Source organism: Cnephaeus nilssonii, assembly GCF_951640355.1.
Source record: "Cnephaeus nilssonii genome assembly, chromosome: X".
Classification (NCBI taxonomy): Eukaryota; Metazoa; Chordata; class Mammalia; order Chiroptera; family Vespertilionidae; genus Cnephaeus; species Cnephaeus nilssonii.
The window spans coordinates 12,293,445-12,319,097 of NC_137071.1; the positions used below are offsets into that span (position 1 = coordinate 12,293,445).

The 25,653-nt window shown below is 48.5% G+C and overlaps 1 protein-coding gene across 4 annotated transcripts in view; it reads left to right on the forward strand.

The window, feature by feature from the left end:
- The window catches only part of LOC307095714 (transcription factor SPT20 homolog), a 105,491-nt gene extending 81,070 nt beyond the window's left edge, over positions 1-24,421 (forward strand). For 2 of the 4 annotated variants that reach the window (XM_079765185.1, XM_079765186.1), the window contains one exon: positions 19,292-24,421. In XM_079765185.1, the coding sequence (XP_079621311.1) occupies positions 19,312-21,648 (2,337 nt within the window). In that variant the 5' untranslated portion in view covers positions 19,292-19,311 and the 3' untranslated portion in view covers positions 21,649-24,421. Of the gene's footprint in view, positions 1-7,966; positions 8,024-18,488; positions 18,677-19,291 lie in introns of those variants that run through there. The other 2 variants (XM_079765188.1, XM_079765187.1) reach the window with 2 other exon arrangements.
- The last annotated feature ends 1,232 nt before the right edge of the window (positions 24,422-25,653 follow it).

Sequence of the window (25,653 nt, forward strand, 5' to 3'; positions counted from 1 at the left end):
GGGAGAACTTCTGTGCTGGAGACACCCTTATGAGGCAAGACTTGTTTCAGTGTGGCTTTGGTGCTCACCGAGTCTGCCCCCTGAGTGTGTCCCTTATGGATCTGAGGAGTTGTAATCTGGATGGTCCTACTCTGACCCCTGGGTACACTGGCTCTTGGATATCCAAGGAGGTGCTAAATTAGCCTCTGCCTGAGGCTATCCAACAGGAGCTATGGAGAGATTTGCAGATTCCTCTTCTTTGTTTGGGTTTTGGAGGTGCCCAGATGAGGCCCAGCTGTGAAGCAATGCAAGCTGCTGTGGGGCTTTGGGCCTTCTTTTGGATGTTCTGGGTCTCACTGAATTCAGCTGCAGTTTGTTAGGTAAGTTTAGAATTCAAAGGACCAGGCCATTCATATGCAAAAGCCTCTGCACTCAGCTTGTATGGGGCGGAGTCTCAGGGCAGAGCAAACAGCAATGGCTTTGTGGGGCGGGGTCTCAAGGCGGAGCAAACAGCAATGGCTTCCCATCAGCCCTGCCCTAAGAGGCCCTCCGGGTCTCAGTGTCCCTCGGTAATTGCTGCAAGCACCTCTGAGAGAAAGCCGCCCTCGAGTTTCGCCCACTGCCAGACAGTCCATTTGCTCCCCGTATGAGTCTGGGTCCCCAGAGTCTCACTCGGAACTGGAGTTCAGAGCAGTCAGGAGCTTGTGTCTCCCTCCCGCTTGAAAAAGACAGCCGCGTACTCAGTTGCCAGCCCTCTCCGCGCACTCCCCTCCATACCTCTGCACTTCTGCATCTCCTCTGAGTCTCAGTGTGCTTTTCTCTTCCCTTCTAGTTGTAGAATTTCCACTCAGCCAGCCTTCCTGTGGTTCTAGATGATGTCCGTTTTGTCTTTTAGTTGTAGTTTTGAAGTTGTTGTGTGAGGCAGCAGTTCAGGTGTTTACCTATGCTGCCATCTTGGTTTCTCTATCCACTCATCTTCTGATGGGCACTTGCACTGTGTCCAGATCTTGGCTATTGTAAATAATGCTGCAATAAACATAGGGTTCCATATATTCCTTCAAATTAGTGTTTTGTGTTTCTTAGGATATATTCCCAGACGTGGGATTATTGGGCTAAAAGGCAGTTTTATTTTTAAATTAGAGGCCTGGTGTACAAATTTGTGCATGGGTGGGGTCCCTATGGGTGGCCTGTAGGGATCAGGCCAAAACCCGCAGTCCAACGCTGCCTGCAGCTCCTACCTACTCCTCCCGCTCATCCCGGTTCCACTGTGCCTGCTGTGGGCTCCCGCCCAATCAGTCCTGATTGGGAGAGGCTTGCGCTGCTGTAGCAGTGCTCACCAGCCATGAGACCTGAGTCTGGCACCCTCCCAAGGGGAGTGGCCTGCGGGATCGGGCTGAAACCGGCTCTCCAACATCCCCTGAGGGGTCCCGGATTGTGAGAGGTGCAGGTCAGGCTGAGGGACCCCATTGATGCACAATTGGGCCAGGGAGGGGCCATGGGAGGACTCTAGGGTGTGTCCGGCCCATCTCGCTCAGTGATCAGCCGGACCCCAGCAGCAAGCTAACCTACTGGTCAGAGCATCTGCCCCCTGGTGGTCAGTGCATGTCGTTGCGACGGGTCAACCAGTTGACTGTCTGCCCCCTGGTGGTCAGTGCCCATCAGAGCGAGCAGTTGAGCAACCTTAGCATATCATTAGCATATTATGCTTTGATTGGTTGTTCAGTTGTTCTGCTGTTTGGTCTATTTGCATATTACTCTTTTATTATATAGGATTTTTAAATGTTTTATTTATTTCAGAGAGAGAAAGGAGAGGGAAAGAGAGATAGAAACATAAATGATGATAGAGCATCATTGATCAGTGGCCTCCTGCATGCCCGCCACTGGGGATTGAGCCCACAACCCAGGTATGTGCCCTGACTGGGAATCGAATCATGACCTCCTGGTGAGCCACACTGGCCAGGCCCATTTTTAATTTTTTAAGGAACCACCATACTGTTTTCCACAGTGGCTGCACCAGTCTGAATTTCCACCAACAGTGCATGAGGGTTCCCTTTTCTCCACATCCTTGCCAGCACTTCTTTGTAGATTTATTGATGGTAGCCATTCTGACAGGTATGAGGTGATATCTCATTGTGGTTGTAATTTGCACCTCTCTGATGATTAGTGATGTTGAGCATTTTTTCATATGTCTATTGACCATCTGTATGTCCATTTTAGAGAAGTGTCTATTCAAGTCCTCTGCCCATTTAAAAAATATTTTATTGATTTTTTACAGAGAGGAAGGGAGAGGGATAGAGAGTTAGAAACATCGATCAGCTGCCTCCTGCACACCCCCCACTGGGTATGTGCCCGCAACCAAGGTACATGCCCTTGACCGGAATTGAACCTGGGACCCTTCAGTCTGCAGGCTGATGCTCTATCCACTGAGCCAAACCGGTTAGGGCTCCTCTGCCCATTTTTAAATTGGGTTTTCTGTCTTCCTTTTGTTGAGCTGTAGAAGTCTTTTATATATTTTGGAAATTAAACCCTTATCAGATATATCATTAGCAAATATGTTCTCCCATGCAGTGGGCTCTTTTCATTTTGTTGATGATTTATTTTGCTTTGCAGAAGCTTTTTATTTTGATGTAGTCTGATTTGCTTATTTTCTCATTAACATTAATCAGAAAGTATATATGCACCCCTATGTTCATAGCAGCACAATTTACAATAGCTAAGATCTGGAAACAGCCCAAGTGCCCATCAGCAGATGAGTGGATAAAAAGCTGTGGTACATTTACACAATGGGATACTACATGGCTCTCAAAAAGAAGAAACTTACATTTGCAACAGTATGGATGGACCTGGAAAGTATTAGGCTAAGTGAAATAAGTCAGTCAGAGAAAGATAAGTATCACATGATCTCATTCATATGTGGAACTTAATGAACAAAATAAACTGATGAACAAAATAGATCCAGATCCATAGAAACATGGAACAGACTGACGAATTTCAGAGGGAAGGCGGGGTAGGGGTGGGAGAGATTAACTGGGGAACTTATTTGCATAGATGCATAGCCCATGAACACAAACAATAGACTGGCGAAGGCCTGGGAGGGGCGGGTATGGGGTTGAGGGGGTCAATGGGGCAAAAAACAAACAAAGGGGACATCTATAATACTTTCAATAATAAAGATACATTTTTTAAAAAATGCGCTGCCTAGAAGCCTGTGGGCTTCCTAACATTTATATTAAAAACTAGAGGCCCGATGCATGAAGTTTTGTGCAAGAATAGGCCTTCCTTTCCCTGGCTGCTGGCACTGCCTTTGCTCCGGCCCGGAGCCGCCTTTCCGTCTCTCGCCTTGTCACATCGATTTGCATATTCCCTCCTTATTGGCTGTGGGTACCGCCATCTTTGTTGTGGAGTTATGGTAAATTTGCATATTCCGTCTTTATTAGCTAGGATGGCAGATATTCTAGCAAGGACTTTAGGAATCACAGTTTCTGCTCCCTCCCCCCTTTTTTCCCCAAGGTGAAGCACTTATTCAGATGAGGCATATAGTCCATGATAACCTCAATTAGCAGACCCTCAAAACACTGGAAAGAGGAAAATCACAAGAAAATGAACAGGTCCAAAATATATTCATATCCAGGAGACTTATTATGCAGATGACATGGAGGGTCAGGATCTGGAAGCAAAGCCAGATTGGCATCAGCATTCAAAGACTCAGTTACATCCACTATGCCATACCTGCTAAGGTCGGAGAGTGGGTTCATGTTATCACTTAGAAAAGTCTCCAAGGACAAGAGTTAAAACCAAAGACCCTTTTCATTATTCACAACACTAATATTGAAACCAGTCCATAATTGCATGGTTTTGCAAGAATTACCCAATGTAGCTCAGAAAATGAAAAGTATTTTTGGTACTCGGGAAAATTAAATTATACTTGTATTTATTGGTGTATATATTATAGTTTTATATAAAATGCTAACATTTAATATATAAACATGGTCTAAATAGTATATCTTGTAAATATAAAGATACTAGGGGCCCAGTGCACAAATTTGTGCACCTTGAAAGGAACTGTGGGCCACAAGGCTGTGGTGGGCACAGGTGCAGGTCTCAGCCCATCCTCTGTGCCCCTGCCTAGCACCTCCTGCCACAGCCCCCGGTCCCCTGTCTGCCAACAGCCCTGCTCCTGCTGCTGCTGCTCCCACATGCTGATGGCGCTGGCCCTGCTCGCACCTGCTGACAGCGTGGAACAATTGGGGCTGGCGCCATCAGTGGGTGCGAGCGGCAGCTGCTGCCCTGGTCACCCCTCAGGAGCAGGGGGAGGTGAAGAAGCCCTGAGGGGCGATCGGGGCTGGCAGCCGCCACACCTGCTGATGGTGCTGAGCAATTGGGGCAGGTGACAGCAGCAGGTGTGAGTGCCAAGGGGGGGGGGGTGGGACTGTGATGTGTGGGAGCAAAGAATTTTCAGTAACCACCAGAGGCTCGCCCCAATGACAGCAACCAGTGTCTGCCTTGGTCTGGTGCCCCCCGTCACCTGCTCCACCATCCTGCTGCGGCCACTGCCCGCCATGTTCCACACTCTGCCGCCTGCTACCAATGCCCGTCATGTTGCATGCATGCCTCCTGGTGGTCAGTGCACATCATAGAGACCTGTTGTTTGGTTGTTCCACTGTTCGGTCTATTTACATATTAAGGTTTTATATATATAGATAAGGGAAAATGAGCTTTTGTTATATATAATTGTGATATTTATATAAATTTAATATTTATATAATATATTTATGTATTAAATTATATGTATATTCAAGCTCACTATTTTACTTTACTCAAAGAAGTTACTATAAAGTACGTCCTATTCTGTCATCCTTACATTTTGAAAAGAGTAAAATCTTAAAATATTTTTAAAAGAAAAAATTGTATCATCAGATCTGTTTTAATAAGGCTGACTAATGCTACTAAGTATATAACACTGTCTAATACCAAATTACAGTTGTATAAGAAAAGATGATAACCCCAGCTATAATTTTAGTTTTGCAAGATATAAAAGCTAGATATGACTCCTGGCTTACATTTTTTTCTGGAAATATTGTTCATTATCTCTTCATCTGTCTCAGAGAGTCTATGCCTTGTACCATTGTCATTTTGATAACAATCTGGCCCTTATAAGGCCAAGGTATGGAGGTGTCATCTCTTGTAAAAACCTCTCACATCAGGTGTGACACTTTAAGTGTAACCAAAGTTAGCTTCTCTTTACTCTCATCAAAGGTTACTTTTTTCTATTATACTCGGAGAAAAGGGGTTTGTCATCTATCTGCTTCAGAGTCATCTACTTGGCACAATTTCTGCTTCATCAGCTACAGCTCCTGCTCTGGGTCACCGTGATCTGCAGCCAGTCTTCCTCCATGTGACACTGCTATCACGGAGCAGTGTAGGGTGATCTGGGGTGGGCCACACTCCTTGTACTGCCCTACCTTCCATTTTCCCACAACAGCAGGTGAGAATGTGTTTAAGACTTTACTGGCCAGTTGGGAATAACTTAATGGCATAAGACAGAAAATACTTTTAACTAGATGCTAAATATGACTCCTACCATAGTCTAAAAGAAAAGAACTGAGGACATTAAACACTTCATTGAGGAGTGTGGGGTCTGTTCGAAGGCACATCCCAGTTCTTTTTCTTTTTTAAAAAACCTATTTTTATTGATCTCAGTGAGGAAGGGAGAGGGAAAGAGAGAAACATCAATGATGAGAGAGAATCATTGATTGGCTGCCTCTTGAATGATCGGGGATCGAGCCCGTAACCCGGGCATATGCCCTGACCAGGAATCAAACCGTGACCTCCTGGTTCATAGGTCGACACTCAACCACTGAGCTACTGCGGCCAGGCCACATCCCAGTTCTTGGCCTTGCTTCCAGGCCCACTCCTATCTGTGCCTTCTGGAGAGAAAGGGAGAGCCCCTTCTTCAAGTTTGTTCGATATACAATTTTCACTCCATTGTAGGAAAAACCCACCCCTTACCCTCCAGGGTTAGCCTCTGCTAGGGCATATCACCTTCTGAGGTGGATATGCTTTGATCCCCTTGCGTCCCATTTACAGTTTCTACATGCTCCTGGCTTCTGTGCGCTTTTGCTTCTAATGGGTATCTGTGACTTTTTGTAAAACTGCTCTTAGGTTATTGGAACTGCTTTGAAGAGCTAGAAAGAGCCAGGGACAGACAAGTATAAGAGTGGGAAAGTCCAGCTCCCTGTTAACTGTAGTCACCATATTGTCCATTGCATCCCAAGTACTTTTGACCACCTTCCTTCAATCCCCTCTCTCCCCACCCCCTCCCTGCCTCTGATAACCACAAATCTGATCTCTTTTTCTGTGAGTTTTTTTTGGGGGGGGGGGTGGGAGGGTTTAGATTCCACATGTAAGTGAGACTATGTGGTACTTGTCCTTCTCTGACTGACTTAACTCTCTTACCATAGCGCCCTCAGGTCCATTCATGTTGTTGCAAATGGCAGGATTTTCTTCTTGTCTCAGGAGATCAACTGTCTATGGGCATCGACATTTTGCACAGGAAGCTGAGGGTTAAGAGCACGGTTATCATTTCTAACTGCTCTGAGACTTGTAGAGGCAGGAGCTCATAGAGGGGTCATTCCAACTCCTAGAGCAGTGGCCAAATGGCATTACCCTTGTGTCTCCCTCACATGGGAGGAGAAGATGAGGCCCAGGAACTCTCCAAAGTCTAGACACAGAAGCAAATCTTTCTTCAACATTGGCGCTGTGGCCAAATGGGTAATAGGGGGCAGTGACCACAGGTGGTGGGAATGAGTCTAAAGGAGATGGCCATAATCAAGAAAAACAAAAGGAAGATACAGAGCCTTCTGATGCATTTCTAGCAACCTAGACAAAAACACTGAATTGTAGAATGAATAGTCATTCATTCCTCATTCACTCAGGAAATATTTATTGATCATCTGGGATGTGCTAGATGCTAGGTGCTGGGTAAAAATGGAGCTTACCCTATAGTGGAGGAGATAGACGTTAAGTAAATAGCTATGAGGAGCAGTATAGCAAATTGGCTAATAGAATGGAGTCAAACTATTTGGGTTCGAAATCCAGCTCTGATACTTGCTAGTGTGTGATTCTGAGAAAGTTAGCTTAATCTCTCTGTGACTCAGTTTGCTAATCTATTAAGTAGGGTTAATAACAACACTGTACTTACCTTCTTTGAGATGAACCAACTGGAACCACACACAAGATAGGTGAATATTGAATGAAAAAGGCCAAACATAAAGTTCAAAAACAGGCAAAATGAAATCATGGTATCAGAAGTTAGCAGTAGTTACCCTTGGTGGAAGGTGATGGTGTGATTACTGGAAGCAGACATGATGGGGGCTTTGAAGTTCAGGTAATACTTTATTTATTTTTTAAAAAAATATATTTTATTGATTTTTTACAGAGAGGAAGAGAGAGGGATAGAGAGTCAGAAACATCGATGAGAGAGAAACATCGATCAGCTGCCTCTTGCACACCCCCTACTGGGGATGTGCCCGCAACCAAGGTACATGCCCTTGACCGGAATCGAACCTGGGACCCTTGAGTCCGCAGGCCGACGCTCTATCCACTGAGCCAAACCGGTCTTGGCAATACTTTATTTCTTGATTTGGGTACTGGTTACATGAGTGTGTTCACTTTGTGAAAATTCATTAGGCTGAACATTCACATGAACTTTTCTATATGTATGTAACATTTCCATAAAAAGTTAGGGGAACCCTGGCCAATTTGGCTAGGTGGATAGAGCATCAGCTGGTGGACTGAAGGGCCCCGGGTTTAATTCTGGTCAAGGGCATGTACCTTGGTTGCAGGCTCTATCCCCGGCCCTGGTCAGGGCACATGCGGGAGGCAACCAATCAGTGTGTCTCCCTCACATTGATGTTTATCTCTGTCTCTCCCCCTATATCCACTCTCGCTAAAAATCAAAGGAAAAATATCCTCTAGTGAGGATTAACAACAACAACAACAACGTTAGGAGAAAAAACTACAGGAACAAAGTTGAAAGATTTAGGTAAGTAGAATTTTTATGCACAAATATTTTCTCTATATTTTTATTTATCCCTATGAAAAATTGAAGACAGGCTAAAAGTCTGACAACTTTTTGAAAGTTAATCATGGCAACTGTAACATGAAAAATTTCTCACAATCTAGTACTAATTTATTGAAACAGAGCATAACATTTTGAACATATACAACTTTAGTTCTGTAACAATTAAAATCTATCATTAAAAATAATGACCTCATTGGATTGTTGGGAGGGGAGAATTAAATGGGATATCACACTTAAAGTGTATAGAAAAGTACTTAGCAGGTAGTAAATGCTTAATAGTGTTAAATGGTATTATATTTATACAAATATATAATTGTAGACTGTGAGAAGAAATATAATGAAAAAAGTGGTGCTGTAAGAGTGGATCCAGGATCAGGTTATGTTTTCAAATAAAAGGATTCCTGTCATCCAGGATGCCCTGATGCTGACAGACCTTTGACAACTAATAGGCCTTGTAATCAGAGCCCAGAGCTACCAACTTCAGAACAAGTCACAAATGAGCACCCAAATAGAAAGGGCTGCAGACATTCACTGATTACAGCAATAATACAGCACCTGGACACAACTTGTTACAGTTTAAGAAGTATTTTCACACCAAAGACTCATGTAGTCAGCCTGGCCGGTGTGGCTCAGTGGTTGTGTCAACCTATGAAATAGGAGAACATGGTTCGATTCCTAGTTAGGGCATATGCCTGGATTTCGGGTTCGATCCCCAGTGTGGGGAATGCAGGAGGCAGCCAATCAATGATTCTCTCTCATCATTGATATTGCTCTCTCTCTCTCCCTCTCCTTTCCTCTCTGAAATCAATTTATATATACTAGAGGCCTGGTGCACAGATTCATGCACTGGTGGGGTCCCTTGGCCTGGCCTGCAAGGATTGGGCTGAAACCGGCTCTCTGACATTCCCTGAGGGGTTCCGGATTGCAAGAGGGCACAGGCCAGGCCGAGGGACCCCACTGGTGGACGATTGGGGCTGGGGAGGGGCCACAAGAGGGCTTCAGGGCGTGTCTGGCACATCTCACCCAGTCCCAATCGGCCAGATCCCAGCAGCAAGCTAACCTACCAGTTGGTGCATCTGCCCCCTGATAGTCCGTGTGTGTCATAGCGACTGGTCGAATGGTTGAACGGTCAAATGAATGGTCAGACACTTAGCATATTAGGATTTTATTATATAGGATACACATACTCATGTAGTCATAACAATAAACCAGTGAGGTAGATAATGTTCCCATTCCTCAGATGAAGTGACTGAGATGTAATGACTTCTTTAATGTAACATGGAAAGGGGAAAGAATGAGATTTGAGCTTCAGTGGTTGAGTCATTTGTCCGTACGTCCAACTTGAAAACCCACATTTCTCCTAGTGCTCCAGAGCTTCCACTATCAGGACAGCCATAAATGGCCACAGAAGACAGGCCGCCTCCCATTCCTGTCCCTTGGAATCTGGGGAGAAAGGGGGTAAGAGAAGATTGTAACCCAGTCTCTCCTTCTACTGAAGGACATCCTGGGAAGGAAAGAAAAGTGAGCCAATCAGATCTCCTTGTACACATGCTAATGACAGACCTGCTGGCAAACACACTAATAGTATTAACAAGTGGGAGAGTCTTTATCTATGGAATGCTTTTAGGAGGATGCACTTGGTTTGTCTGGTATTGCATGTGGTAAACAAGCCTGGGATATATGTATTTATGGGGCATGGCTGCCTGAAAAATGTAAGCTATGTAATAATCAGAATATAAAATGAAGACAGTGTGGCTCAGAGGTTGAGCGTTGGATCATAAACCAGGAGGTCACGGTTTGATTTGAGGTCAGGGCACATACTCAGGTTGCGGGCTCGATCCCCAGTGAGGATCATGCAGCAGGCAGCCAAAAGATGTTTCTCTCTCATTGATGTTTCTATCTCCCTACCCCTTTTCCTTAATCTCTCTAAAATCAATAAAAATATATTTTAAAAAAATAAAAATAAAAGGAAGACACACTGCTATGGGAGTGATCTTCACTCATATAATCTAACAGAGCTACAACATTCCCTGGAGCTTGATCACAGGAGGAACACATTAATTCTCAGGTTGAGTGATGGAGGGTTAGTCCGAGATAAGACCAATAAGCAATGGATGGATGTTCACCTTTCTCGGGCTTTGCTCCCTACAGTTCCAAGTTCTCTGGTTGGTCCCTCCTAAGTAGTTGCAGCAAGGAGAGGTGGCAAAGACCTAGATGTTGTGGATGAAAAGGGGCCACATGCTAACCTGACTAGCTCAGGGAAGGCCTGTGTGGTGGCCTTGCAAACTCCGAGACCTAAAGTAACCACAAAAGATGGTCTGAAGTTAAAACTTTTAAAGTTAAAAAAGAGTTTATGGTGGGTGGTCATGTCCTAGGCCAGTATCTTCCCTGACAAAGGTCAATCTTTTTTTTTTCTTTTCTTTGTTAATCCTCACCCAAGAATATTTTTTCATTGATTTTTAGGGAGAGTGGAAGAGAGAGAGAGAAAGACAGAGAAACATCAATGTGAGAGAAACATCAATTGGTTGCCTCCTGCACGAGCCCTCACCAGGGCCCGGGGCCGGGGAGGAGGAGCTTGCAATCAAGGTATGTGCCCTTGACTGGAATTGAACCCAGGACCCTTTGGTCCGCAGGCCAATGCTCTATCTGCTGAGCCAAACTGGCTAGGGCCAAAGGTCAATCTTTACCTTAACTGAGCCTACTGTTGTTTTGCATCTACGATAACATATTGTTGGAATGTCAAAGTAATTTTCCTTTTCTGGGCCCCTCAAAGCACAGGCACCACTCTGTGGAGACCACAAATCCCCTCATTGTTGCTGAGTTAATTGTTGGCTGTTAACTATCCTGCACCCACCTAAGTAAAAGAAGCATGTGTCTATCATTTTACTTTTTATCCAATTCCAGAGGTTTCCCCTGCTTTGCTTTCTCCCGCCTTCCTAACCTATCACCAATGGACTTCACATAACCCACTTAAGTCTCCTCTTTTGATTTAACAACAAGGTGCAAAACTGCCATTCCGTGGAGCATTATCTCAATCCATTGAGATTCTGCACCCCACTTTGACTTAAATAAACTGAATCGAATTCTCATCTCTTAATCTGGCCATGAGTTGTCCCTGCGTGTGCAGCTGTGTCAAGCTGTAGTAGGGAAGGGCAGGAGGGGGAATCCTAATAATTAACCAGCATGTTCATTAATGTACTTGGAAGGTTCCAAGGATGGTATGCGCAGTAACTTTTTTAAAGCCCCCATCTTGTGGAATTAGGGAGCTCAAGTGAAGGGAATGGCTGAGCCATGATGAGCACTGCCAGGCCAACTAATGCACACACTGAAATACGAGCACAGCCGGGTTCAGAGCCTCATCCAGTGCACCTGTAGTCCAGGCGACCTTGGAGCCCTCACAGGGGGAAGAAAGTAGTGGATCAGAGCCTCCATTTTTGGCTGTGTTGGCTTTAATAGCTGACAAAAAATCACATGAAGTTGCTCATTTCACTTGGATAGAGTACAATTTCACTTTTTCCTATGCCCAGATATATTAATTCTCTACACCAAGCATGTCAAACTCAAAGGCTAACACAGGAAAAATAAACAAGGTTTAAGTTTATGTGGGCCGCCAAAAAAACAAAAGCTTTGATTTTCATAGAAACGTAAGTTTATTTCAATAGAGACATGCTGAATATAAAGGGCTGAAATAAATGAGTAATCGTTAACATCCTATATAATAAAGAGGTAATATGCAAATTGACCATCACTCCAACACACATGATGGCCACCCCCATGTGGACACAAGATGGCTGCCACAAGATGGCTGGCAGGGGAGAGCAGTTGGGGGCAACCAGGCATGCAGGGGAGGGCATTTAGGAGGGACCAGGCCTGAAAGGGAGGGCAGTTGGGGGTGATCAGGCCTACAGGGGAGGGCAGTTGGGGGCGACCAGGCCTGCAGGGGGGGGGCAGTTGCGGGGGACGAAGCCTGCAGGGGAGGGAAGTTGGGGGGGACCAGGCCTGAAGGGGAGGGCATTTGGGAGGGGGACCAGGCCTGCAGGGGAGGGTAGTTAGGGGTGACCGGGCCAGCAGTGGAGGGCAGTTGGGGGGGACCAGGCTGGCAGGGGAGGGCAGTTAGGGGCAATTGGGCTGGCAGGGGAGAGCAGTTAGGCGTCAATCAGGCTGGCAGGGGAGTGTTTAGTGGGTGATCAGGCTGGCAGTCAGAAGCAGTTAGGGGCAATCCAGCAGGCAGGCAGGCGAGCGGTTGGGAGCCAGCAGTCCTGGTTGTGAGAGGGATGTCCGACTGCCCATTTAAACGGGCAGTCAGGCATCCCTCGTGGGGTCCCAGATTGGAGAGGGTGCAGGCTGGGCTGAATTTCGTGCACCGGGCCTCTAGTAAAATAATAGAACATTTTAATAAAAATGAATGTTTTTTCTTAAACATTAACTTACCAGACACTGAATAACTGTACAAATTAATAAACATAATGCAAGTAAACCTATTTTTCTTATTCTCCAAAAGTGAAATATTTCCTGTTGCGCACACCAAACAAGTCAGTACTAATGACATGGCAATTGGCTGCTAAAATATTCGCTGCTAGTATTAGTGGAGAGAAATGGTGCACCTGCATGTAAGGCACGTAAGGCGCGGAAGGAATGTAAGGCATATAAGGCATGTAAGGTGCGTAAGGGAAATGAAGGCAACACGATTATAGTAACCGGTCATTAGCGAACATTGTAGTTCATTATTAGTAGCTAGAGGCCCGGTGCACAAATTTGTGCACGGGTGGGGTCCAGCCAGCTGGCCCCATGGGGGCCATCAGGGGCCGGGTCAGCTGGGGGGGCCCATGGGAGGTTGGCCCATCCTGCCCTCGATGGGGGGCAATCAAGGGCAGGGCTGGCTGGGGGAAGGAGCCGCAGGTGGTTGGGGGAGGCCGATTGGCGCCCATGTTAGGCCAGTTGGCTGCTGCAGTGCACATCATAGCATCCGGTTGTTCCAGTTTTTTCGCAGTTCTGGTCGCTTAGTTTTTATATATATACTAGAGGCCTAGTGCACGAAAATCGTGCATGGGGGGTCCCCTCAGCCCAGCCTGCACCCTCTCCAATCTGGGACCCCTCGGGGGATGTTCAACTGCCAGTTTAGGCCTGATCCCTGTGGACAGTTAGACATCCTTCTCACAATCCAGACCACTAGCTCCTAACTGCTCACCTGCCTAACTGCCTGATCACCCCTAACTGCCCCCCTGATGGCCTGGTCACCCCCAACTGCCCCCCCGCCAGCCTGGTGCCCCCCAACTGCCCCCCCCTGCTGGCCTGGTCGCCCCTCACTGTCCCCCCCCTGCCGGCCTGGTCACCCTAAACTGCCCCCCCAGCCAGACTGGTCGCCCCACGCAGCCCTCTGTTCAGTCATTTGGTCATGCCTCGCTAACCCCCCTGCCGGCCTGGTCACCCCACACAGTCCACTGCTGGTCATTTGTTTATCCCTCACTAACCCCCCAGTGGCCTGGTTGCCCCACACAACATGCTGCTCAGTCGTTTGGTCGTCCCTCACTAACCCCCCTGCCAGCCTGGTCACCCCACACAGCCTGCTTGTTCAGTCGATTGGTCATCCCTCACTAACCACCCTGCCGGCCTGGTCGCCCCACGCAGCCTGCTTGTTCAGTTGATTGGTCATCCCTCACTAACCCCCCTGCCGGCCTGGTCGCCCCACACAGCCCACTGCTTAGTTGTTTGGTCGTCCCTCACTAACCAGCCTGCTGGCCTGGTCACCCCATGCAGCCTGCTGCTCAGTCGTTTGGTCGTCCCTCACTAACCCCCCTGCCAGCCTGGTCGCCCCACGCAGCACTCTGTTCAGTCATTTGGTCATCCCTCACTAACCCCCTGCTAGCCTGGTCGCCCCGTAGAGCCTGCTTGTTCAGTTGTTTGGTCGTCCCTCACTAACCCCCCTGCCGGCCTGGTCGCCCCATGCAGCCTGCTTGTTCAGTCATTTGGTCGTCCCTCACTAACCCCCCCTGCTGGCCTGGTCGCCCCACACAGCCTGCTTGTTCAGTCGTTTGGTCGTCCCTCACTAACCCCCCTCCTGACCTGGTCGCCGCGCGCAGCCTGTTTGGTCGTCCGTTCAGTTGTTTCGGTTGCTACAGTCGTTTAGGCTTTAATATATATAGATAGGTTATGTATAACAGGATATTGTAAAAAGTAAGTTACAAAATATTTATTAAAACATTTCTTACATACTGTTATATTGGCTGGGCTGCAAAAATATTCATTGTGGGCTGATGTGGCCCGTGGGCTGTGAGTTTGACATGCTTGCTCTACATCATTAAGAATGAATGGCCTTGGCCAGGAAGCTGAGATGGTTAGGGCATAGTCCCGATAGCCAAGGTTATGGGTTCGATCTCCAGTCAGGGCACAGACAAGAAGCAACGAATGAATGCATAAATGGATGGAACAAAAGAAAATCAATGTTTCTTTCTGTCTCTCAAATCAAAATCAATCAACAAAAGAGTTTTTTAAAAGAATGGAGGCTGACTTCTCCCACTTCCCTTCAGTCATAGTTGCAGCAGATGCTGCCAGTGTCCTACCCATCTCCCCCGTGCCCTTGCCATTCTATACACATGGACAGTCTTACTGCCAACAATTGTGACTCTCTGTACGAGGGCATTCGGGGCCACAGCAGCAAGGGTGGCTCTCATACATGGCAACACAGAATGACAGGGAAATATGCCCCCAGGACTGTCCTCAGCCAGTGAGAGGGCAGGGAATGAATAAGCGCCTAGGCTGCATTGCCTCTGAGCTAAAACAACCTGAGGCTTGTTCTGTCCTGTCTCCCAGAGGCCCCAGCAGGCAGATTTCCAAGCAGCAGAGGTCATGGAAAACGTTGCTTCATACATTCTCCCCCAGCAGGGACCAGGGGCCACAGCAGTCTCCTGACGTGGCCTTTTATTGTCTTCGTTCCCATCCCTGACTCAGCTCCCATGGCCCTCAGCAGCACTGCTGCAGGTGACTCCCCAAACGACTTGCGCTCACATCACCTCGTCAGGGGCCGCCTCTGGGGAAACCCAACCTCAGACACAGGCCACGCAACAACTGAAGAGCTCGCACGTCCCCTGACAGTGGGCAGATGCGCCCGTCTACGAAGTGACACGCACACTGGGATGGCAGCTAAGAAACACACCCCTGGTTTACAGAGCAGGGGGTTGAGCTGCTCTCATCCAGGGGCCATTTGCGCCCCAGGGGCCACCTGGCAATATCAGGACCGTTTTGGTGATCACAACTGGCATTTAGCGGGCAAGGCCAGGATGCTGCTCGACACGCCACAGTGCGGAGAACCGCCCCCACGGCAAACGTCAACCGTGACCTGGTTCAGAAACGCGGGCACACTGCAGCCCCAGAGTCAGAAGACCTGGCTCTGGGTACTGCTCGCCCTCTGAAGAGAGGATGAAATATTTCCTTCACGACGTCTTTATGAGTCTTGAGTTGAGGTAACTGGAGTGTGGAGTTAAGTACTCCTTCAACCTAGAATGCAAACCTTGGACCACGTAGTAACCCAGTTGGTGACCACACGGACATGGAACCGATATCATTCATTGCCCTCAGAGAATCCAGGGCTGTGTGTGGAGAAAGCATGCAAACACGCAATGCCTTTCCAACGTGAAGCCTGGCTCTAGTAGGGCATGTGGTAGGGGTGCTTTGCAGGAGAGCAGAGAGAAGGAGGCGTGCTTCCTGGGAGTCAGGGAGGGATAGCTGAGGTGCTAGGTGGGGAATGGCAGGTGACTAAGCAGACAGGGGCCTCTCAGCAGCGGGAACAGCCTTTTGCAAGGGCTCAGAGCCCTGACAGAGTGGGCCTGTCTGTGGCATGGTGACTATGTTCAGAGCATCCTATCTAATAAAGAGGGAATATGCTAATTGACCATCACTCCTTCACAAGTTGACAGTGCCCACAGCCAATAAGGAAGGAATATGCTAATTGACTGTCACGCCCTCAAAGATGGCAGTGCCCACAGCCACAAGATGGTAGCGCCCAGTCCCCTCAGCTCCTCCAGGGTGGCAGGCGCACAGCACAGGCGGGCACGCCCCCAGGTGGGTCTGGCCGCTCCACGCATCTGCCTCCGGAGTCCCCCGGTCCTCTTAGCCCCCAGCCACCCAGGGCTGGCCCGAGGTGCAGGCAAGCCATGGATGGTGGCTGCCTAGCTGACGTCCGAGGCACAGGCAAGCCTCAGATTGTGGCTGCCCAGCCACCCAGTGCTGGCCTGAGGCTTGCCTGCACCTCGGATGGCGGGTGCCCCGCCCCCAGGGCCGCCTGAGGGTCAGGTAACCAGGGCCAGCCGAGGCTTGCGCTGCCGGCAGTGGCAGCAACAGAGGTGTGATGGGGCATCGCCTTCCCCTGATCGCCGGGTCACCTCCCGCCCCTGAGGGCTCCCAGACTGTGAGAGATGGCAGGACGGGCTGAGGGACCCCTCCTCCAATGCATGAATTTTCATGCACCAGGCCTCTAGTCAAAACATGAAAGAGAGAGATGAGGCTGGGAAGGAGGCAGGCCCAGGCGGCGAGAGGCCTCATTTCAGGGCTGGGACAACGTGAGGCAAGTGAAGCATCTAAGGCCCTGACCTGGGACTCACACAACCCGGGGAGTGGGTGTCTCCTACATGCTGGTGCTCTAGGCCCTCCACGTGGCTTAACCTAGGCCAGTGATGGGCAACCTTTTGTGCTTGGTGTGTCAAACTTCGCCAAAAAACTGAGCATAACTCGGGTAGTGTGTCACTTTGAGGAAAAAACATTATTTCGCAAATGTTTCATCCTCAGGAGCAGCAAATGTTTCATCCTTGGCATGCAGCTGCCTCAGCGGCCACGCGTCATCAGAAATGGCTACGTGTGTCAGTGCTGACACACGTGTCATAGGTTCACCATCACTGCCCTAGGCCCAGCCTTCCTCCTGTGTCATGCTAAGAAGCCAGAAAGTCCAGTCTGCCGGCCAGGAGCAGCCAGCAGAAGTCTTGGACTTCTTTAAGTTTCAGGAGGATAACCTGACTCCAACACAGGGCCACTGTGCCACTTCCAATCCAACAAAATGTCTAGTTCAGACCAACCAGAAAGCAGAGCTTTGCCTTTCTAATGAGCGTCTCCGCCTAAATGGAATATTGTTACCGACTGACCCTTTTTCAGACCCAACACTCAGCAAATTCCTGGGGACAGAAGGGGGAAGGGATCCTGGTTGGTGAGAAGCCTGCAAGAGTCAGGTCAGAACTAAGTTCATCTATTCAAGTTGGAAGAATAAGGCAGTGCTTGGAATGAGGGTCAGAGCTCATGTTGACTTCAATAATTGGGGCTTTATTAAAGTTGGATATTTAGATTATTGGATAGCAAAATATGATTTAGCTATGCAGTCTTATGCTTCGCCTAAGTTGGAGCATGTAGACGGGAAGAAAGAGTCAGGGAAAGATGTTTAAAAGAGTTAAGAAACTCAACTGATTTCAAGCCCCCTTGAGGTACTCCACAAGTGCACATTTGCTCAAAGACAATTGATATGCCAGAAGAAAATTATTCTTGTTTATTCCCAAACGAAGGTCATCTTTAAGGAACTCTTAGTCGAGGAGTTTTTAATCCTATTTCAATAAACGGTATCTACTATGTATATAATTATCATCATTGCTATTGATGAAAAAGCACGTTTATTTTATAGTAGTCTGTAATTCGGGAGTTGCACCAAATTGTCTGGGATTCTTCTCATTTGTGAGACTTCACTACACATATCATTTTCTCATTCTGTCTACATGTAAGCATCAAGAGGTTCTTTAAAAAAGCTGGCCAAAAAGGCTGGCAGATTTCAAAGTAACAGAGGTGATGGAAAACAATGTCCCGATAATTCTCTAAGACTCCATACCGTCCAAATCCACCATTGGGACTGTAGCTCAGGTCTACACTTATAGCAATCAATTAAATTAGCTGCCATCACCTGGAACAACAGTTCTCCACCTGCTCAGATGCAAATCAAGAAATAAAAGAAATAGCTTAATCCTGTACTGTAATTCATAGACAGTATAACATACCTGCCACATACTTTTTAAATATATATATATTTTATTGACTTTTTACAGAAAGGAAGGGAGAGGGATAGAGAGCCAGAAACATCAATGAGAGAGAAACATCGATCAGCTGCCTCCTGCACACCTCCTACTGGGGATGTGCCCGCAACCAAGGTACATGCCCTTGACCGGATTCGAACCTGGGACGTTTCAGTCCGCAGGCCGACGCTCTATCCACTGAGCCAAACCGGTTAGGGATGCTACATACTTTTAAAAAAAATTACAGAATGTCCTTATGTAATACATGGGGCGATAGCAGGAAAGAACTTACATGTAAGGATGCCGTGCTCCGTGCACATCTGTATGCACGCCACTAGGCGGGAGACTGCTGGACGATTCAGTGAATTGCATTGCTTGCCCCAAAGCCTCTGCGTATGCAGGAGCCATAAATGTGGACCCCTTGGCGTGTGGTAAACTTGGGGACACGAGGAACAGCCCTGCCACTGACGACAGGAGATTCCAATAACAGAGACCAACCCTTGACGAAGTGCTCATGGCGAAAAGCAATGCACCTTCCACCACTTTCCCAACAAGCGCGTTCCCGCAAAAATCGGTGTGTATTTCAAGGGCACCCAAAACGTATGTATTCGTGTGTTGGCTGCTTCTGCTTTGGTGTGCCTGCTCTCAGGGGTGAACGCCCAGAGAAGGGTCGCGCCCGGCCTAGCTGTCCAGGGAGAAGTGTGGGCGCCAGAACAGGAAGTGCGGGGTTGGGGCCCGGCGCCCCCTGGTGGTGCCAGCAGGCGACAGAGGGATGCGGCAGGAACCCTCAGCCGGCCAGCGGAGCGCGCGAATGCGCACGCCAGGGCAGTGCACGCATGCGCACACATGACCCGCCAGCCCGGGAGCGCGAGAGAGAGAGCGGGCTCCCACCCACTTCCGGCCCAGGCTGCAAACCTCGAGGCTCTGTGAGGTGGCGGCTCGAGGCGGCTCCTGCACGGATAGGCGGGCCCTCCGACCGTAAGTGTTTTCCGTATTGCTGGCGGACGAGGTCCGGCGCGTTCGGGGGGTATGGCCTTTGGGGCGGTGGGCTTCTGGGGTCCGTTTTGAGGTGAAGCCGGGCGCCGCTCGGTTGAGTCGCGACATTTGCAAAACGATACATCGATACATCGATATGGCAGACGGACTAGGCAGCCGAGCGACAGCGCACTTACGTTTTCTCTTCTTGTAGGGCCCCCACTTTGTGTCACAATGCAAAGAGCTTTAGAGCGAGCTTTGGACCATGCGGACCGTGTCATTGAAAGCGCCCAACAGAGACCTCCTAAGAGGAAATCCTCATCTACTGAGGAAAAATCTCTGCATGAAAAGCTGTATGACATATATGTTGAGGAGTGCGGGAAAGAGCCCGAAGTCACGGAGGAATTGACGCGCAATGTGCACTTGCTAGAGAAGCTTGTTAAGAGGGAGTCCTTGCCCTGTTTAGTGGTCAACCTACTCCCAGGGGAGGAATATTCGCTGGTGCTGCGGGTAGAAACGGAAGCTTATTCAGAGATCGTTCAATTGCCTCATGAGGAAAGGGACTTTCTTCAATACTTGGATGCTGAGGAACTGTCTCCTGATTTGGTGGATGTCCTGGAAAAGTCTCAGGTTAACGTTTTCCAGAGCGGGTGTGTCATCACTGAGGTACGGGACTATAGACAGAACACGGACACGGACCGCAGTGGTTACCAAAGCAGGCATGTTCTCTTACGCCCAACGATGCAGACGTTAGCTTCCGATATACAGTCCATAACCAGCGATAACCAGATATGGACCCAGGAAGACAGACTTTCACTTGAGAGCCAGCTGATCTTAGCTACCGCTGAGCCCCTGTGCCTTGACCCTTCTGTATCAGTAGCCTGCATCGAAAACAAGCTGCTCTATAACAAGCAAAATATGAACGCTCCTGCAACGAGGAGGAGCCTACAGGATGATTCTGCAGCCTCCCTGAATCCGCAGCCGGAGGTGTCTTGCAGCCCACTCCCTCCTGAGCTAGAGGCATGGGTTCTGGAGCAAATAAGTGAAGAAAGTCAAGCAGATCAGCTGGATGACCTTGACATTTTCAAAGAAGAAAATTTTGTAGATATGTGGGAACAGCTACCCTTTGACTTGGAGGTCCCTTCTGATTTCGATGTGGAAAAATATGCTGCAGAAGATTGGCCTTTCAAATATGATGATGCTCACTCAATAGTCTGGCCAGACCTGGAGGCACAAGATGATTCTCTATTTGGATGTGAAGCTGGCGATCTATCCGAGACAACAAAGCCGACCGTCATGCAGTCTCTGAATGATCCATTTATCTCTGGGCAAAGGCCACGTGGAAAAGTCAGATGTGGGAGACGGAGGTCTCACCACCACTCCTTCTTAGATGACCATTCCTATAGTTTAATGCCTGGGTCCAAGATTGGTGCTGGGAAAGCAGCCAGACAGTCCAAGAAATTGGCGAAGAAGAGGGACAAATGTTCAGTCAGGGTGCCACAGGGCCCCAGTGGCTCCGCCAGTCTCCGCCAGCTTTCTCCAGGGAGAGCAGCAGAACAGCCTGAGGCCGTGTCAATTCCGTCCGCAGTACTGGGCAAGGGAGGCCAACACACACCTCCAGCCATCAGCCTTCCCTGCAGCTCAGGAAAGAGCCCCTTGGGTAAGCCTGTTCCTTCACAGCAGACAATCCGGGTTTTTCCATCTCGTGGCCCTGCTGGGCAGCCACCAAGTCTTCCCCAGAAATCTGCTGTGGAAGTGAAACGAGTTCGCACACTTCCTGCAGCCACCGTGTCTTCTGCCGGCGCAGCCCACATCACCCCGGTCATCCAGGTCAAGGCCACCTCTGCTGACCCCAAGGTGATCCAATTGATTGGCCCTGTACGCATAGTCCGGACTGTGGTGAGAGGACCCAAACCCGTTCAGGGCTCTCCCAGTGGGGCCAGGGCCCCTTCAGGAGTGAAGCCCAGCAGCCTGCCCTCAGGAGGCCAGCCACAGAACGCAGGGCCGGCGGCGCCACAGGCTCCTTCTCAAGGAGGCGTTCAGTACGTGTTAGGGAACCTTTCAAGCCTCAGGCCCATAAGGGTTCTCTGGGTCCCGCAGGGTTCGGACGTTTCAAACATCCTGCAGCAGGCCCAGCAGCCGCAGCAGCTGCTCTGCCAGTTGATGCCACAGCTGCCACAGCCGCAGCCCCCCACTTCTCATCTGCCGCAGCCGGTGGTGCAGGTTTCCCGGGCGCAGGGTTCCAGCAGTCAGCCGAAAGGCCTACCCGCTCAGCAAGCTGCTGTCATTAACCTCAATGGCGTCGGAAGTGTTCTGCAGCCCCAGCAAGCTCAGTTGTCTTCGCCCGGCTCTGCCCAGACAAGGCCTGGGCAGAACCCTGCCCCGCGGCTGGTCCAGCTCCCGTCTGCCTTCCAGCAGCTGCCACAGTCCCAGCCGGCGCAGTGGAGAGTCGTGCCGCTCTCAGAGGCTGTGGAGACGGCATCAGTCCAACCAGCTCAGCCAGGTGGGGGCCAGCCGACGGCCGGCCTGGCCACAGGCAAAGGAGGTCAGCCCAGCACTCCCAGATGCTGAGTCCTGCATTGTGTTCTCTCCTTTGAAAACCAAAAGAGCATCTACCAAAGTGAGTTCTGAGATTTTGTTTCTTTCCAGGTTATTCATTTAAATATGTTTATATTGATTTTCAGAGAAGAAGGCAGTGGGTGAATGAGAAACATCCATGATGAGAGAGAATCCTTGATCGGCTGCCTTCTGCAAGCCCCACACTGGGGATAGAGCCTGCAACCCAGGCATGTGCCCTGACTGGGAATTGATCTGTGACCTTCCAGTTCATAGGTCAAAGCTCAACCACTGAGCCATGCCAGCTGGGCTGATGTATTTTATTGTGTGAGTATTTTCAATTTTAGATGTGTAAAGTTTATACTGAAGCACAACCCCGTGGTTTTTACATAGAAGTGGGGGTGATTTAATAACCTGGGATTGTTTTGCTTGCATTATTGTTTTGGTTGCTGCTGCTGTCATAGTGATTTCTATTTTAATGTTCTAAAGTGTATCAAATCCACACTTGGCTCAGTTTAACCTCCTGAAGCCTCTGGTTTTCTGAATCAATTAACTTGACAATACTGATAAGGTTATATTAATTTACAAGATGAGTGGGTTTTTAAATGTTTGCTGCGTTAAGCACATCATATGAAATGTGCCGTCTTAAGCACTTGAAAGTTGCCTGTTGTGCAACAGGTCCCTGCCATTGTTTCATCTTGTCAGAGTGAACCGGGACCCGCCCTGAGCGCCAGCTGCCGCTCCTGGCAGCCAGCTCGTCCGTTTCTGTTTCCGTTGCTGTTTCCGAGTCCGGTGCTTTGGACACGTCCCGGGAGGGCAGTCACACGGGAATTGCCTTCTGGCTGGCTTCTGGCACTTGGTCTGATGTCCATCCATGTTGTTGCGGGTGACAGGCACAGCCTTTCAAACGGTTTCACTGTACATGGTATAGACTGAAGGGACCTATGAAATGTTAGAAACCTCTTTCTGCAGAATGTACTTTAGTATTTGCTTATTTAGTTCAAATGGTTCTGGCGCCGCAGTGTATGCGAATCAGTGGTTACAAATGTCTTTATTAAGAGTGTTGAAACGACTAAAAATGATGTTTGTCACCCTTTGTGGAGGACATGGGAGACCTCCCAGTGTGCAGGAGGGGTTCGGGCAGAGCGGCGGGCGCGGGCCGTGTCGCGGGCCTTTGGAAGGCTCTGTGCCCCAGGTGCCCACCACAGAGCCCAGCTCTCCCTCCAGGCTGCAAGCAGGCCTGGGAAAAGGCGTTTCTGGGATGCCATGTTTTCTCCCTTTATGCGATCGTTTCTAGTTTTAGAAGTGTAGCTTATTGCAGAAAAGTACATAGGTAACCATTTGGAAGTGAGTTTTATTTGTTTGCTTTTCAAGTTTTAAAAAAATATGTTTTTATTGATTTTAGAGAGAGAGGAAAGGAGAGAGAGAGAGAAACATCCATGAGAGGCAAAATTGACGGCCTCCTGTACGGCCCCCACTGGGGATCCAGCCTGCAACCGGTATGTGCCCTGACTGGGTATGGAACTGGTGAACTCTTGATTCATGGCCAGACGCTAACCACTGAGCTACATGGGCTGGGCTGCCTTTCCAGTTTTTGGGGCCTTGTTCGCGGCCTTGTTTGGGGCCTTGTTCGAGTCTGAAGGGGAACCTGGCCCCTGCTCTCTCTTTTCCCGCCCCTGGCTCACTGAGCAATTGTCCCACAGTCCTGCTCCCGCAGCTCTTTTCTGCTTCTGGGGTCTTTCAATGGGCCTCAAAGGATGCCTGAACTTTTCTGGGGTTCCCCCCGCCCCCCCCCCCCGTTTCTTTTTTTTCCCCCCCGTTTCTTTTTATTGAGATGTAATTCGCATAAGAAACAACTCGGGTGAAGTGTATAATTCAGTGGCATTTACTAATGTAGTGTTTGCTGCCACCATCCCTGTTGGGAAGACATTTCATCACCCCAAAAGATCTCTGTAGCCCTTAAGCACTAGGTTCCCATCCTCCCCTCCCCCGCCCCAGTAACCACCAGTTTGCCTTGTGTCTGGACGGACTTCCCCAGTCTAGATGTTTCCTATGAATGGAGTCACAGTGTGTGGCCTTTTGTATCTGGCCTCTTTTCCTTGGCATAATGTTTTTGAGGTTCATCCACGTTGTAACATGTATTGGTATTTGATTCCTTTTCATGTCTGAGTGATATCTGGTTCTCTGCGTATGCCACATCCCTTTATCCATTCTGCATTGATGTGCATTTGGGTTGGTTCCACCTGTTAGCTACCGTGGGTAATGTCACTTTGAACACTGTGTACAGGTTTTGTGTGTCTCTTATATTTTGCTTTGTTACAACTTGAAGGGCAACCTGTCCACATAAAATTTGTTTTTCTAAGTACACATGTATGTTTTGCCCTAACAAAAGAAGGACATTGGGTCTGACAGTTCCAAAAGAGATGCCTGAAGGGGCAGGTCACCGGTGAGTCTTACTCGATGAAGTCAGCTGTGCTCATGTGCTACGGATCCCGTTCAGGAAAGATTTTTGATCGACTTCAAACAGACACCTCAACTCTGTCCTCTGCGTGACACTGTGCCCGTTCGAGCTTCTGCAGCCCATCCTGGACATCTTCGGCCGTGGTACCCGCACTCTGAAGAAGTGAACCAGTGCGATGACCAGTCACAAAGAAGAGTTTACGCTCGGCCTTGGGAACCAGCCAGAGACCTGAACTCAGACTCTCCCCAGATTTGATGAATTTCTTCCCTTTTGCTGCTTGTGCTTGCACTGCCTTCCCAGTCAAGCAAATAAATTTAGTTTTGTTTCAGAGAACCTTTTGTGGTCTTTGTGTCCTATGTGTCCTTCTGATGATCCCCACCAGCGTTGGTACTTGATGCAGGGCCGCTTTTAGGCTATTAACTGGCTGTGGTTGTGAATGAACTTTTCATTCATTTTATTATCATGAGAACCTGGAGGCTTTTCCCTCCCCCTGGTCAAATTCATCCTCTCTGTCTTTAACTAGTTATGTGCAGGCTGTCTTCATGACTTAGTGTTTGACCATTCATCGTTATGGGAAAGCAGATGTCCCCAAATGTTCCAATAGAGATCAGAAAAGGTGGCCCAGGAGATGATCATCCAGGGAAATCCAGGTGGGCTCAGTACAGCAGGAAATGTCTGCCAGCAATTGGGTCTCTGTCACAGTGCAGGAGTTTGGGAACAGAATTATTTTCCTTGAGGACACTTGCAAGTGATGGAGGACTCTGGTTCTAGGTCAGCGCTGTTCACTAGAAATATAATGTGAACATCACGTTATTTTAAATTTTTCTGTAGCCACATTTTATTTAAAAATATATATTTTATTGATTTTTTACAGAGAGGAAGGGAGAGGGATAGAGAGTTAGAAACATGGATGAGAGAGAAACATCAATCAGCTGCCTCCTGCACACTCCCTACTGGGGATGTGCCCGCAACCAAGGTATGTGCCCTTGGCCAGAATCGAACCCGGGACCCTTGAGTCCGTAGGCCGATGCTCTATCCACTGAGCCAAACTGGTTAGTGCTCTGTAGCCACATTTTAATAAGCAAAAGGCAACAAGACAAAATACCCTTAATAATTTATGTAACCCAATACAGGCATACTTTGGAGATGTTGCAGGCTTGGTCCCTGACCACTGCGATAAAGCAAATATCGTGATAAAGCCAGTCACACAAAATTTTTGGTTTCCCACTGTGTATGTTATGTTTATACTATTTTGTATCCTATTAAGTGTATAATAGCATTGTGTCTAAAAAACAGTATACAGATCTTAATGAAAAATACTTTATTGTAGCCCAGCTGGTGTGGCTCAGTAGGTTGAGCATCGTCCCGTGCACCAAGAGGTCGCTGGTTCTATTTCCGGTCAGGGCCATGTCCAGGTTTCAGGCTTGATCCCCAGTAGATGGTGTGCAGGAGGCAGCTAATTGATTCTCTCTCATCAATGTTTCTTTCTCTCTCTCCTTCTCCATTCCTCTCCCTATAAAATCAATAAAAATATATTTTTAAAAATAAAATTAAAAATG